Genomic DNA, 14,161 nt, shown 5'->3' with positions numbered 1-14,161 from the left:
TTCTTGATGGAAATAAATGTTACTTGTGATGTTATTTTAGTGATCACAAAAATATGTATACACTGTAATATATGGAGTATCATATTAATATATTTTCTTAATTTATCTTTAATTTAATTTAAATGAATGATGAATCAATTAAGTAGATTAAAATTTTATTCATATTATTACATATTCATGTTATTATTAAATATTAGCCTGATTATAATTTTTAAACTCATTAGGAGCATCTTAGGAGAAGGACATGGAGGCAGCATTAGTGTTTTGTTTAAGATCTTCATGTTAACTTTGATGCTAAAGGCAAATGACTGACGGTTCCCTTTTCCTGCAAGACACAAAATAATGGTTGTTTATCTGTTAAAATCCAGGTTTTGAGGCAGAGTAGTTCAGAAAATCCGACTTTACAGGTTTTGAAAGATAAAGGACCTGTTGTTTATACAAACTGCTCCGTTCACTGGAGTTGTGGGAAAGTGTTAGCGTGGGTGAGTCTCAGCGTTTATGTCTGTTTATATGGAGAGGCGTCGCAGAGATAATGATCTCTGGTGAACACTTTCCTCCGATGCATGTTCTCTTATCCAGCACTGGGAGCGAGAACATCAAACCCTCGTTCACGTTCATGCAGAAATCCCGGTCTCCGGCAGACCCTCGGGTAGCATGCAGTCACACTATTATGTAGATGATCTCTTAGGGCCATTACGGCTGACTAACGCTCCTTGGCTTAGAGCAAAAACACGTTTGAAACTTTCAAAGTTAAACAGTGCTGACAAGACACCTTAAAAAAGTTTACAACATGCAGCTTTAAGTGGATTAGCCCATGCTTTGCTTGGTCATGGACAGAATCTCCACAGATAACTGCAGAATCTCAACTGTCTCGCCTATCATTCATAAAATGTGGCGCATGCCCTCCGCATTGCATGCTCATTCATTTCATATTTTGGCTAATTAATGCTTTAAGTATCATTGTAATTCCCTCAACTCAATTGAAGTTTGCAGTTACAAACTTTGAAGGAGATTTTGCGCGATAGAAATGAGTAAAACACGCTTTGAGGGTGCGGAAAGAGCTGGTGATCGGATGGGAATATAAACGGACTGGGAATTAAGTGGGAACACGCCTTTTGATGTTCCAGACACATTGATATGAATGCATTCACAGCCTTGTCTGATGCAGAGTGAGCTGTTGTGTGTAAGGGCAATTAAACGGGTAGTTCACCCAAAAATAATAATTCTGTCATTGTATCCATTTAGAGTAATCTCATCCTCATGTCTACATTGCACGTTTGAATCTTGCTGCAAAGTTGTTTCAACCTCTGACCCTTTATCTCCCACGGTCATATGTTCCTCAATCCCGGTCCCCTTTGCTGCCCCATTTCTTTGCCCCAGTTTATTGAGGCCAGATTTTTACCCACAGTGGCATGTGCAACACAACAACCCCTCCTGCCCCAGTCACATGACTGTGACGCTGTTGCTACGGTTACTGCGGAAGACTTCCCGCCGAGCAGCCTTCGGGCCAAGCGCCGCTGAGTGCACACTCAAAAGAAAGCGCTAGAAGAAGCGATCAGGGCCGTAGGTCTCTGTCGCTCTGGGTAACGTCAGTACCGCCCCCCACCTGTGCCGGAGAAGCGCTCTGGAGGCTTTCCTGGCTGTCCAGTGGAATTTACTACCACTTTAACAGTTGCTTTCAATCAGGTGCCATCTGCCTCGCTGTCTCGCTTCCTCTTCTCCTATAAAACGCCACATTTAAAGCCTTCAGCTCTAACTAGCTCTTCTTAAAGCCAGCAAACCCAGCTTTCTCAGATAGCATTGGCATGAAATGGAGAGCAAATGGATGGATTTCTTCTTGGATTTTTCTTTTAAAGGGATACTCCACTTTTTTTGGAAATAGGCTCATTTTACAACTCCCCCAGAGTTAAACTGTTGAGTTTTACCGTTTTTGAATCCATTCAGCCGATCTCCGGTTCTGGCGGTACCACTTTTAGCATAGCTTAGCATACATCATTGAAGTAGACAAGACCATTAGACGGAAGGTAGCCTGAAAATAGGTTACCTTCCGTCAACACAACAGAACTATTTTCAGGCGCTGCGTCATATCATTACGCCTGCTGCACTCATGGTACGGCAGTAAAGTTTCTTGATTATTACGCAGGAATGAGAGTATAGTTCCTAGCCAAATCAGCCTAGAAAATCGCAACTTTACATTTTCCGTCGGTCTTAGTGCACGATGTAACTACAGAAGAGTCAAGTTTTAAATAGGAAAAATATCGAAACTCTTTGGTCATTTTTATTTTAGAAAAGCTAATGGTCTTGTCCACTTCAATGATGTATGCTAAGCTATGCTAAAAGTGGTACCGCCAGAACCGAAGATCGGCTGAATGGATTCAAAAACGGTAAAACTCAACAGTTTAACTCTGGGGGAGTTGTAAAATGAGCCTATTTCCAAAAAAAGTGGAGTATCCCTTTAAAGTCCCCCCGTAGTCAATCATTTTATCCCTTAAAACTCATCTTTGATCACCAAAATGACATATTTAAACGTTTTTTCCTTGAAAGAAAAATCTTCATGCCTTAAAATAGCTCGAATGTAACTCCACACCCTTGCCTCATTCAGTACAGTATATGCGGCTCTATGAATATGCAAATGAGCCCCACCTCCACTCACTCACAGCAACTCAGAGATTCACTCGTTGTCGATCACACGTTGACCTGATTGGTTACAAGGTAGTTTGTGACGTCAGAAACACCAGCGATTTCAAACCGTGATTTTGAGACTGTCTTTGGTTAGTGTATAATCTATCTACATAGTAAGTAGTGTGTCAGATGCCTATGCTGAACTGTCTGTAGAATGTAATGTTCAAACTATGTTGTTTACTGACTCAAGTGCTGTTCTCCATTGATCTTCCTTCTCTAACATAGAAGCAGATTTTAGACTTAATGGCTTAATTAGAGGCAGCGCTTTTCAATTGTAAGCACAGATAATCTATTAATACAACTGTTTAATCTTACAGAACTCTATGGCAAACCATAACCAATCTTCTGGGAAAATATTCAATTTGTAAAAAAAAAGAAAAAAGAAAAGAGTAGCCTACTGACAGCAAACCTGCTGCTCGCTCAACTTAGCAGAATGATAATTTTCCATTTATTCGTTCAATTTAACGGATAGATGTGTGTTATTTTTATTTTCACACGTCCCAGAAGTCCTGGGATGGATGAAACACAGAGAGCAGAAACGTCAGAGATTCACTGCATCGAGGTGATCTCGACCGACTGGTGAAAATGCGTGAATAATGCGGTGAGTGAACACAGACTTTGTCGTCCCACGAGAGGTCAGATAGAGGGAGTTGAACGAGCGACAGACAGCAGAAGGGGAAAATCCCTTGAACGTTGAGTGTGAGCACTCACGCCACCCCAGTTTCTGCCCGGCAACTAACCCTTTCATTGCCACGCCTCCTTCATTACTGTACGGTCAACTGTAGTGACAAGCGGGCCGCAGACACTGTAGCGCAGCGGGAGGCATGTCCCGAGGAGGAGGAAGAGACTGTTTTTGGTGTGTTCATAAGCATGAACTAATAAGCAGTAAGGGTGGGCGCTCATGCATGCATGCTCCCCGTGACTGCGTTTTACACACACACACACACACACACACACACACACACACACACACACACACACACACACACACACACACACACACACACACACACACACACACACACACACACAATGCAGTCATGCAGTGGCGGTATGCATGGCAGGGTTTGAGTGTGCGGGGCAACCGGCCAAGTGGAGTAATCGAAGCAGACTTTGACGGGACGACCCACTGCTACTGCATACAGACCCACTATGTAAGGGAACTTTATTTAGAACAAACACAGACATAAACGCTTACCAAAAGCCATGGTGCAGTGAGTTATGCATGCGCCTCACAGGGTTCAAACCTGGCCTGTGTCATGTCCCACTTCTCCTTATGCTTGTCCTCCTTCAGTGTTTCTGTGTCTCTCCACTGTCAATTAAATGAGAATATATAAATACTGTTTTTTTTTATACTGCATGATTTCAACATTCTTGTTCATCATATTTAAACATGTATCAAAGTACATAATTTTATTGTTAATTAATTTTGATTAATATAATGTTTTGTATGTCAAAAAACATTGACTATATCACAATCATAGGTCAAATTATTTAATTTTGCCACAATATAAAACCATAATGTTTTGCATTAAGATCACATGAAAAAAAAGAACAGATGTCCGCACACTGAACTTAAGCTCCAGAAAGTTTATTCACAAAACAGCGCAACATTTCAACAAGTTAAATACATGAGACACAGTTCTAGAAAGTTCTAGAAGCACATTTTAAAAAAAAGTTGAACTTCTTTTAACTTAACTGCCTCGTTTTTAGTTTGCCGTGTCATATGCAAGACACTGCAAAATACGCGAGTGCAATGGTTAAAACGTCCGATTAGCGTGTTATTACATTGAAAACAATGAAAAAATAGTCCAGTGTAATGGAAAAGTGCATTCTGTGTGAACTGCCCCTAAGTGTTCATTGGTTTAAAGAAATTTGATGTATGTCTCATTTACCCTTCTTAAATTGAATTTTATTTTTGTTATACACTCACCTAAAGGATTATTAGGAACACCATACTAATACGGTGTTTGACCCCCTTTCGCCTTCAGAACTGCCTTAATTCTACGTGCCATTGATTCAACAAGGTGCTGAAAGCATTCTTTAGAAATGTTGGCCCATATTGATAGGATAGCATCTTGCAGTTGATGGAGATTTGTGGGATGCACATCCAGGGCACGAAGCTCCCGTTCCACCACATCCCAAAGATGCTCTATTGGGTTGAGATCTGGTGACTGTGGGGGCCATTTTAGTACAGTGAACTCATTGTCATGTTCAAGAAACCAATTTGAAATGATTCGAGCTTTGTGACATGGTGCATTATCTTGCTGGAAGAAGCCATCAGAGGATGGGTACATGGTGGCCATAAAGGGATGGACATGGTCAGAAACAATACTCAGGTAGGCCGTGGCATTTAAACGATGCCCCATTGGCACAAAGGGGCCCAAAGTGTGCCAAGAAAACATCCCCCACACCATTACACCACCACCACCAGCCTGCACAGTGGTAACAAGGCATGATGGATCCACGTTCTCATTCTGTTTACGCCAAATTCTGACTCTACCATCTGAATGTCTCAACAGAAATCGAGACTCATCAGACCAGGCATCATTTTTCCAGTCTTCAACTGTCCAATTTTGGTGAGCTCTTGCAAATTGTAGCCTCTTTTTCCTATTTGTAGTGGAGATGAGTGGTACCCGGTGGGGTCTTCTGCTGTTGTAGCCTATCCGCCTCAAGGTTGTGCGTGTTGTGGCTTCACAAATGCTTTGCTGCATACCTCGGTTGTAACGAGTGGTTATTTCAGTCAAAGTTGCTCTTCTATCAGCTTAAATCAGTCGGCCCATTCTCCTCTGACCTCTAGCATCAACAAGGCATTTTCGCCCACAGGACTGCCGCATACTGGATGTTTTTCCCTTTTCACACCATTCTTTGTAAACCCTAGAAATGGTTGTGCGTGAAAATCCCAGTAACTGAGCAGATTGTGAAATACTCAGACCGGCCCGTCTGGCACGAACAACCATGCCACGATCAAAATGGCTTAAATCACATTTCTTTCCCATTCTGCCATTCAGTTTGGAGTTCAGGAGATTGTCTTGACCAGGACCACACCCCTAAATGCATTGAAGCAACTGCCATGTGATTGGTTGATTAGATAATTGCATTAATGAGAAATTGAACAGGTGTTCCTAATAATCCTTTAGATGAGTGTATATCAGAATTGGCCATCATTCACCCTGATATCTACAATGTCCTCAGCCATTTGAAATCCCTTTTTTTCACAGGCCTAGAGGACAAAACATGGCTCATCTTACCCATTCTCCCCTATGCTCTTCTTTTTATCATTTGCAATCGATTTAAGAGACTTTTCTGCAATTTATCCATATTTATCTTGATATAGGTTCCTTTCTTTGTGTAATATGGAGGCATGGTGTTAGCGTCCTCCACACAAGCTGCAGCAGTGATATTTCCATCACTGTGTGGGAGAGCGCCAGAGCGAAGGTAGCGTTTGAAAAGCAGGAAGGCTTGTGTGCGTTTGTGTGTGTGTTTGTTACACAACATCTCATCTCATTTTTGCTTTCCTTCCTTCTGCTTGTGTGGCTTCCCTGGGGTTTTGTCTGTGCTCAAGTGAGCATGTGCACCCAACACATACATTTACCGCGGTACCAGCCGTCATTCACGTATGTGTTGAGTGTCACAAACATACTGGAACCTGCTGTTCATTTGGCCTGGAGTTGCACAGGTCCGCTGCTCCTCATTAGACACGACGAGACACTGACCTCTTGACAGCCGCCACAAGTACCTGTAAGACATGTCTCTTCTTTTTATAGAATTCTGGGTAATTTGCTCCCCTCCACATAGGCTGTTTACCACAAGGAACATTTCAGTGGAGGAAACACGTTGGTTAGATGGTGTCACTGGTGCGAGAAACAAACAAGGGAGACCACGAGTCATTTTCACATGGTTTTACTGAGAAAAATCTGATTAGTGGCCGTATTAGACACAAGGAGCCAGTCTCAGAGCTCCTTAAAGGTACAGTTCACCAACAAATGACAATTCTGTCATCATTGACTCCAAAAATGATGTCATCCTCATGTAATTCCAAATCCAAGACTCTCTTCCTTCTGTACAACCACAAACGGACATGTTAGGCAGGCGGATCATGCTGTTCTTTTGCATAATATTATTTTAATACCTCACCATATATATTTTTATTTATTTTCTAGATCTATCGAGTGTTGTATAGGTTTGAAGTATTTGACATACAATAAATAGGCGGCATGCTTTGTGTTTTTACTTGTTTATAAATGAAATGCCCACATCATAGTACAACTGCCCCTGGAAAACAGTTCCAGGAGGCAAATATTGCCCCTGAATGAAAGTATTAAATGTTGTCACTGAACCTAACATCAGGGAACATCATAAGTGTCAGTTTCTATGATATCAATGATCTTTGATCCAGTAACACTGTTAGCACCTTATATAGTTTTGTCTCACATTTGAGAGCAAGGCATGATGGGCCACATATTTGCTCAAGGTGAGCAGCGTACATAATCTGTATACTTTACAAACTGCGTCCATCTTCTGCCACCCACTTAGACTTGTTTGTTTAGTGTAATCTCTCTTTGTCTCTCTCGCTCCCCTCTGCCTCATATTCGCTCTGCATTCAGACGGCGTGCCAAACGCGGTGGCATCGCGAGCAGGGGAGTGGAGAGCTTGAACAGCAGGTTGAAATGTGAATTAGAGGGGGAGAGGGGCGTGCGAGAGCTCTCCGAGGCCAGGAATCAGTAACCACGCTTTCATTTTATGACATTCTCTCGCTCGAGTGTCTGGCAAACTCATGCACAGAATACAGCACAATAACACACCGCTGAACAAGAGAAGAAACGTTCACCAGAATATCCCTGAAGATTTACGAGTGGTTGAGGAAATGTGTCTATTTTGTAAAACATATTTACAACAAATGGTTTCGTTTAGCAAACTGAATTTAAAATGTACGATTATTCATTGATTCTGAGCTAAAGATAAATGTTTACATATTGTGCTAAGTTGATTAAATGAGGTGTAAAATCATTCATTTTAACACTCATAAATATATTATGATATTGTGTTTATATATTATATTAATTATATATACATATATACATGTGTATACTCTTTACATTGAATACTTTTGACATTTTCTGATAAAAAAGTGTTTTTTTCCAAACAAATTGTGCTGCCATAATGTGCGCAGTAAGCAGCACTAATGAATTACTCTGTCAGAGTTTTCTGAATCCACGTTTCTCTTTTGTGTTGTCTGTTTGCACTGCAGGAGCCGAGCACTGTTTCCGTAATTTCAGTGCTTCAACTGGAGTGATTGAGTCTCCCGGTTTCCCTGACAAGTACCCTCATAATTTGGAGTGCTCCTTCATCATCATCGCTCCTCCTCAGACGGAGGTCACACTCACCTTCCAGACCTTTGACCTGGAAAACGACCCTTTGCTGATGGGGGAAGGAGAATGCAAGTACGACTGGCTGGACGTTTGGGACGGTCTACCACAAGGTAAGCGTCTGTTTTTTTATCCAGATATCCATCCATCCATCCATCCATCCATCCATCCATCCATCCATCCATCCATCCATCCATCCATCCATCCATCCATCCATCCATCCATCCATCCATCCATCCATCCATCCATCCATCCATCCATCCATCCATCCATCCATCCATCCATCCATCCATCCATCCATCCATCCATCCATCCATCCATCCATCCATCCATCCATCCATCCATCCATCCATCCATCCATCCATCCATCCATCCATCCATCCATCCATCCATCCATCCATCCATCCATCCATCCATCCATCCATCCATCCATCCATCCATCCATCCATACATACATACATACATACATACATACATACATACATACATACATACATACATACATAATATTGAAAACAATTTTTTAGAACGGTATCTTTATCGTTATCGTTATACAAAATCAGCATAGGCCATTCGAATGATTTCTGAAGGATCATGTGACACTGAAGACTGACGTAAAGATGCTGAAAATTCAGCTTTTCCATCTAAATAAATTAAATAAATTACTGTATTCAAATAGAAAATTGTTATTTTGAATCGTAGTAATATTTCACAATACTAAGTTGTTTACCATATTTTTGATCAATTCAGTCTTGGTGAGCATAAGAGACTTTCAAAGACATCTTCAGCTCCCAACTTTTGAATGGTATTGTGTGATGTCTTAAAGATTTTCCTTTTACCTTCTTCTCATATCTTTTATCAAGTCGCACAAATAGTGTTTAGAAGATAGCGTTCATGCTATTGTGAACATCTCAACTACTTGCACAGTCCCATCTCACACGCTATCAATCTGGGATCAAACTCAGCTCTTGTTGTGCTGACATCCAGGGATCACAGGAGGAAGGGAGAGGGACAGTAAATCAGGGATAAGTAAGAGAGAAATCAGAGGAATACCATGAGGAAAGCTGGTAATCCATGGAGCTGGGGGAATTTGAGGCACGCGATGCCTCAGCAGATCCACTTCACACTGAGAAATGCTTCTAGCCTCACTAACTGACCTGGGATCAGCTCATTTTCCCCTTTCCACCATTTTCTTGTGTTCAGTGGGACCCCTGATTGGACGATACTGTGGGACGAAAATCCCTCCAGAGATCCAGTCTTCTACAGGTCTTCTGTCGCTTTCCTTCCACACTGACATGGCTGTGGCCAAAGATGGTTTCTCTGCCCGCTATAACATGACTCACAAGGAAGTTAGTGACAGTAAGTTTAATTTGTGTTTCTTGGGTTTGTTTTATTTTTTAAAGGTAAAGCCTTTCCCAGCAGCTATAAGTAAACACTGATGCATATACAACTATTTTATATGGAAGCTTGTTTCTGCCACGGAATAAAAAAATAAAAGAGGTAATAATTACAATTTTATTTCACATTTGTGACTTTCTTTCTTGCAATTGGAAGTTTGTATCTCACAAGTCTGCCTTTTTTCCCCTCAGAATTGAGTTTATATCTCTTTGGACCGTATCACTATCAATTGTAATTCAATTGTAATTCTCTTGCATTTCCGAGTTTATTTCTTGTTATATATAAACTCGTAATTGTGAGAAAAAAAGTGAGATATAAACTTGCAATTGCAAGAAAAGTCTGAATAGTAAGTTTATATCTCTCAATTCTGAGTTTATAACTCACAATTCAGACTTTTTTCCCCACAGAATTGTCAGATATAAACTCGCAATTACGAGTTATAGTCAGAATTGCGAAATACAAACTCACAGTGGCAAGAAAAAAGTCTGAATTGCAAGTTTATAATTCGCGTTTTCAATTTTATAACTTGCAATCAAAAAATGTTCTCAGAATTGTGAGATACAGCGAGTTTGAAGTCTGAATTGCGAGAAAAAAAGTCGTTTCTGAGAAAAAAAATTCACAACAAGCTTTCATAGAAATTACATGAAATGACATTCACAGCACATTTAAACTCCCATAATGTGACATTTCTGAGAGAAATTTAGAAAGTATAAATAGGGTCATTTATTAAGAAAGTGAATATGGTCTATTGTGACTTCAAGTTGTCTTTAAATATATAAATAAAATATTTTTAAAAAGTAATTATTAATAATTTCATCTTAAAAATAAGAAAAAATAAAGATAAAGAAAATGAAAAATAACAAAAATAAAGTTAAAAAGTAAATGTTTTAGTTTGTCTTAACATCTCTCTTTCTCATTCAGCATTTCACTGTAGCAATGCATTTGGAATGGAGTCTAGTAAGATCTCTGATGATCAGATTTCGGCCTCCACCTCGTTTTATGATGGTCGCTGGCAGCCCCGTCAGGCCCGTCTGAACAACGAGGACAACGCCTGGACGCCTGGTGAGGACAGCAACAAGGAATACATACAGGTGAGCCAATCGCACATTACACTATTAAAAATTAAGATGCTGTGAAAACCCCCTTTTGGAACCTTTTAGTTTCAAGAGTGTAGAGCTTATTGGTGCATTTGACATACCTGCAACATTTCATTTATATTATATGATATATTTCATTTGAAAAACGATGTGGTGATGGAAGTACTATTTGTTCAATTGGTCTTATTCATGAAAAAAAAAAATCTATATAATTGTTCAAAAACCATTTATATATGCAATTGCGCTTTATGACCCTCACAGCCTCATTTTAGTTTGCGTCACATTAAATATGCCATTTACCCCGTCCTTCCATTTAATCCACTGGGATTCTCAATCTCACACACACACACACGTGGTATATTCTACATTTCCAGGACCCTCTACACCCTCTATAGTGCACTCCATCTTGCCCGTCAGCATACGCCCCTTAGCTTGAGTGCTGCGTTTGTTGTGTTGGTGCAGACCGACGATGCATGGAAGGTTGCTGTGATGCTAACTGCTCGATGATGGATGGGGACAGTCTAGAGAAATCCGTAGTTAGCAACCTTCTCCAGCGCTATTGATTTCAGAGTTTGTACCGTCCCTCCTTACACCCCTCACCTGCATCCAGGATCCTGATAGCATGAGGGTCTGGGAGCCTTTCCTCCTTACATGTGACAGATGAGTAAAGACGGCATTGCCGGCATGTGTAGAGGTCAAGGAGTTTTAATTAGACCAGTGATGCATCATTTTGTTGAATTCTACTTTTATTGCGAATTTGATATAAAACGGTATGATATATATACAGTTAAATCAAGAATGATTGGACATATGCAATGTATGATAAATGCAATTAGGCAAAATCATGAAGTAGCATTAAAATGTCAAATTGTGAAATTAAAAATGTCAAGGTTTTTGTTAGCCAGCCTACTGTACATCTATGTAGGCTAACAAACTGAAATTCATATTTAAAAAACAAGCTAATAAATTATTTATATTTTATAATTGTTTATTTGCATAAATAAATGCAATTATTAGATGTCGTCATTTAAAAAAAAAAACATTTGCATGGCATTTTTATTTTGCCATGCAAAAGTCACTTCCATGATTCTAGGATGTTGTTGTTAAGGTGATTAGCATGTTTAGTGTGTCTATAGATGGGTTTCATGCTGAACTCTAAAGTGTAGCTATGGTTTATTTAAAATAGCGCCCTTGTTTTTTCCAGCCACAGATATGGTGTCACTAGGACGAATAAACTTGTTATCCACGTCCTTCCTATACATGTTCATGATTTATATACTGCAAAGGAACTGTTCATTACTCACATCAGAAATCTTCATTGATCGGCTGTCGAAAGAAACTAAATTTGGTCCGATCAGTCGGGCGTTGTTATCGCTTCCTATTTCCCACTTTCATCAATCACCTTCCTTTCCCAGGTGGATCTTCAGTTCCTTAAGGTTCTGACCGGGATCGCTACCCAAGGAGCCATCTCCAAGGAGACTCTTAAGTCCTACTACGTCACCACCTTCAAACTGGAAGTCAGCACTAATGGAGAGGACTGGATGATCTATCGGCATGGAAAAAACCATAAGGCAAGGACCATGCAATACATTTAAGCGGCAAAAGACCATGACTGCAATATCCTAATATACCTAATTTATTGATAGAGAAAAAAGGCAATTAATAAGCATGCCAAGTGTACCACTGATAGTTAGCAGGCTTTAATTCAGGTGAATCCAGCCAGGTCTAATAAACACAAACACAACAATCCACAAAGAACTATGTTTAACTACACATAATACTAAAAGATTTTAGTCACTATCCCTTCCCAAATCATTGTTTTCACTAAAAATGTGTACTTAAATGGATAAATGGAATCAGTGGTTAAATATTCAGTTTTTTCCTCAAATCTTTTGAAATGAATAAAAATAAGCTGCTCTACAGTTGAGCATCTGCAGGAAGAAGTAACTCTAGTTCCAGCCAGGTGAACTTTGTTGGTCTGAACAGAGAAAGTGACATGGGAACAAGTTGAGAGATGGTTATCTGGTGGTGGAGAACAATGAGGCTCTCTATGCACCCTTATCTCTCTGGCCGTTCCTAATGCCTGTGAGCTACCCGCCGTAAACACACCTGCGTGACCGGTCACACCTGGACCAGCTTGGGATACGCTGATACGTGTTCATACATTATCGGAATTCAGGGTTTCCTCTCTTGATTTTGTCCCATTTGAAGACCAGTAAGACTGCTTCAAATAATATTTCATTTCTAGACTGATCCTATTAGGACTAATATGATTTTTGCTTCGAAGAAGGCAGGAATTTCCCAAATTCAATCACAGAGCTTTGGACAACCCTCAGTAACTCCATCAAAAAAATATTTAAGACGGATATAGCGCATTTGGGTTGTGAAGATTATTGCGGCAAAGTCAAATTATGATGAGGACACAACTGAGCAAACTCGACAGAAATGCTTTTGTTTGGCTTGCATTAAGCCCAGCTAGTAATTAAAGCATCAATCAACCGCCGTCGCTTCATTTACCCCGCCTGCTCGACCACATCCTAATCTCTGTTTGTTCTGACGCTGACCACCGCTTGAAAGTTCGTCTTTCTCATTCCGTGACGACTAATCCCACTGTAACCGCGTTGGCCACAGTTCAATCAGAGCCTCGGAAAGATGCTTATGCATTTTAACTCTACGTTACGCCAAGGGGCGCCGTGTAATAAAAGTGCTAGGATTAACCTTTTGGTCGTCTTTTTAGTGGATCTGCTTTTGATTAAAAGATCAGTCTCCTGTTTGGGAGTAAGTCGCACGTGAAAGTAGTACTGACCTGCGGAAATGCCTGGGATTAGAGATCCGAACATAATCCTGGTCTCAAATCACTTTTATGATATTGGGTGGGATGGAAATTGTATACTAGTTACTAAATTATTTATAGCCTATATAGTAATGAGGGTTGGTAAATTGTTTCTTGATGTATCGAGCCTTTTGACAATAGTCAGTTTATAATGGAATTATTTATATTAAAAAAATCTATTTGAATATTGTCAAAAGGCTGGAAATTATATTAGGGGCCAAGCAAAGAAGGTTTGAAGGCACCTATTATATCCTTTAGTGTTCTTGTTCTTCCTTCCACTCTTGTCAATGGCAGCCCATATACGTAACTGCTTGCTGAAAAATGGTGACATTTGGCACACAGATAGTGGACAGTCTGAATATTAAACACAACAAATTTTGAATCTCTAACTAAATTCCTCCAGCGCCACCAACTCTCCAAAAATTGCACTTACGTTTATGCTAATAACTTTTTTTCCCTCTGATCCCTTGGCTCAAGACTATTCGAATGGACCATTGGGACAAAACAAAAAACAATTAGAAAATAATTTACTGATGCAAATTGTTGTCAAATAGAGTTTTTTTATGTAGGATTTTTTAACTTATTCCCTTAGTTTGAATTTATTCATGCTACTGACATTTGAATCAGAAATGCTTCTAAAACATTCTTGTACTTGCCAGTCATGACACAAGTAATGATTGTAACATTATTCTGAGGATAAAAGAGCCTTAAAATGTCACAATATTCACTTTTTTGCTTAATTTGATTTATACAGTAAAGTCGTTGCACATATTTCATGAATA

The 14,161-nt window shown here is 39.9% G+C and overlaps 1 protein-coding gene across 2 annotated transcripts in view; it reads left to right on the top strand.

Annotated features, from left to right (window-relative positions):
- The window catches only part of nrp2a (neuropilin 2a), a 69,671-nt gene that overhangs the window by 22,572 nt on the left and 32,938 nt on the right, over positions 1–14,161 (top strand). For both annotated transcript variants that reach the window (XM_056258672.1, XM_056258673.1), the window contains exons 4-7: positions 7,934–8,164; positions 9,255–9,410; positions 10,371–10,540; positions 11,962–12,117. In XM_056258672.1, the coding sequence (XP_056114647.1) occupies positions 7,934–8,164; positions 9,255–9,410; positions 10,371–10,540; positions 11,962–12,117 (713 nt within the window). The remainder of the gene's footprint in view (positions 1–7,933; positions 8,165–9,254; positions 9,411–10,370; positions 10,541–11,961; positions 12,118–14,161) is intronic.

This window comes from Rhinichthys klamathensis, unplaced genomic scaffold (genome assembly GCF_029890125.1).
Source record: "Rhinichthys klamathensis goyatoka isolate OS25496 unplaced genomic scaffold, OSU_Roscu_1.1 h1tg000157l_1, whole genome shotgun sequence".
Classification (NCBI taxonomy): Eukaryota; Metazoa; Chordata; class Actinopteri; order Cypriniformes; family Leuciscidae; genus Rhinichthys; species Rhinichthys klamathensis.
This window is presented reverse-complemented; position numbering and strand designations above follow the sequence as displayed.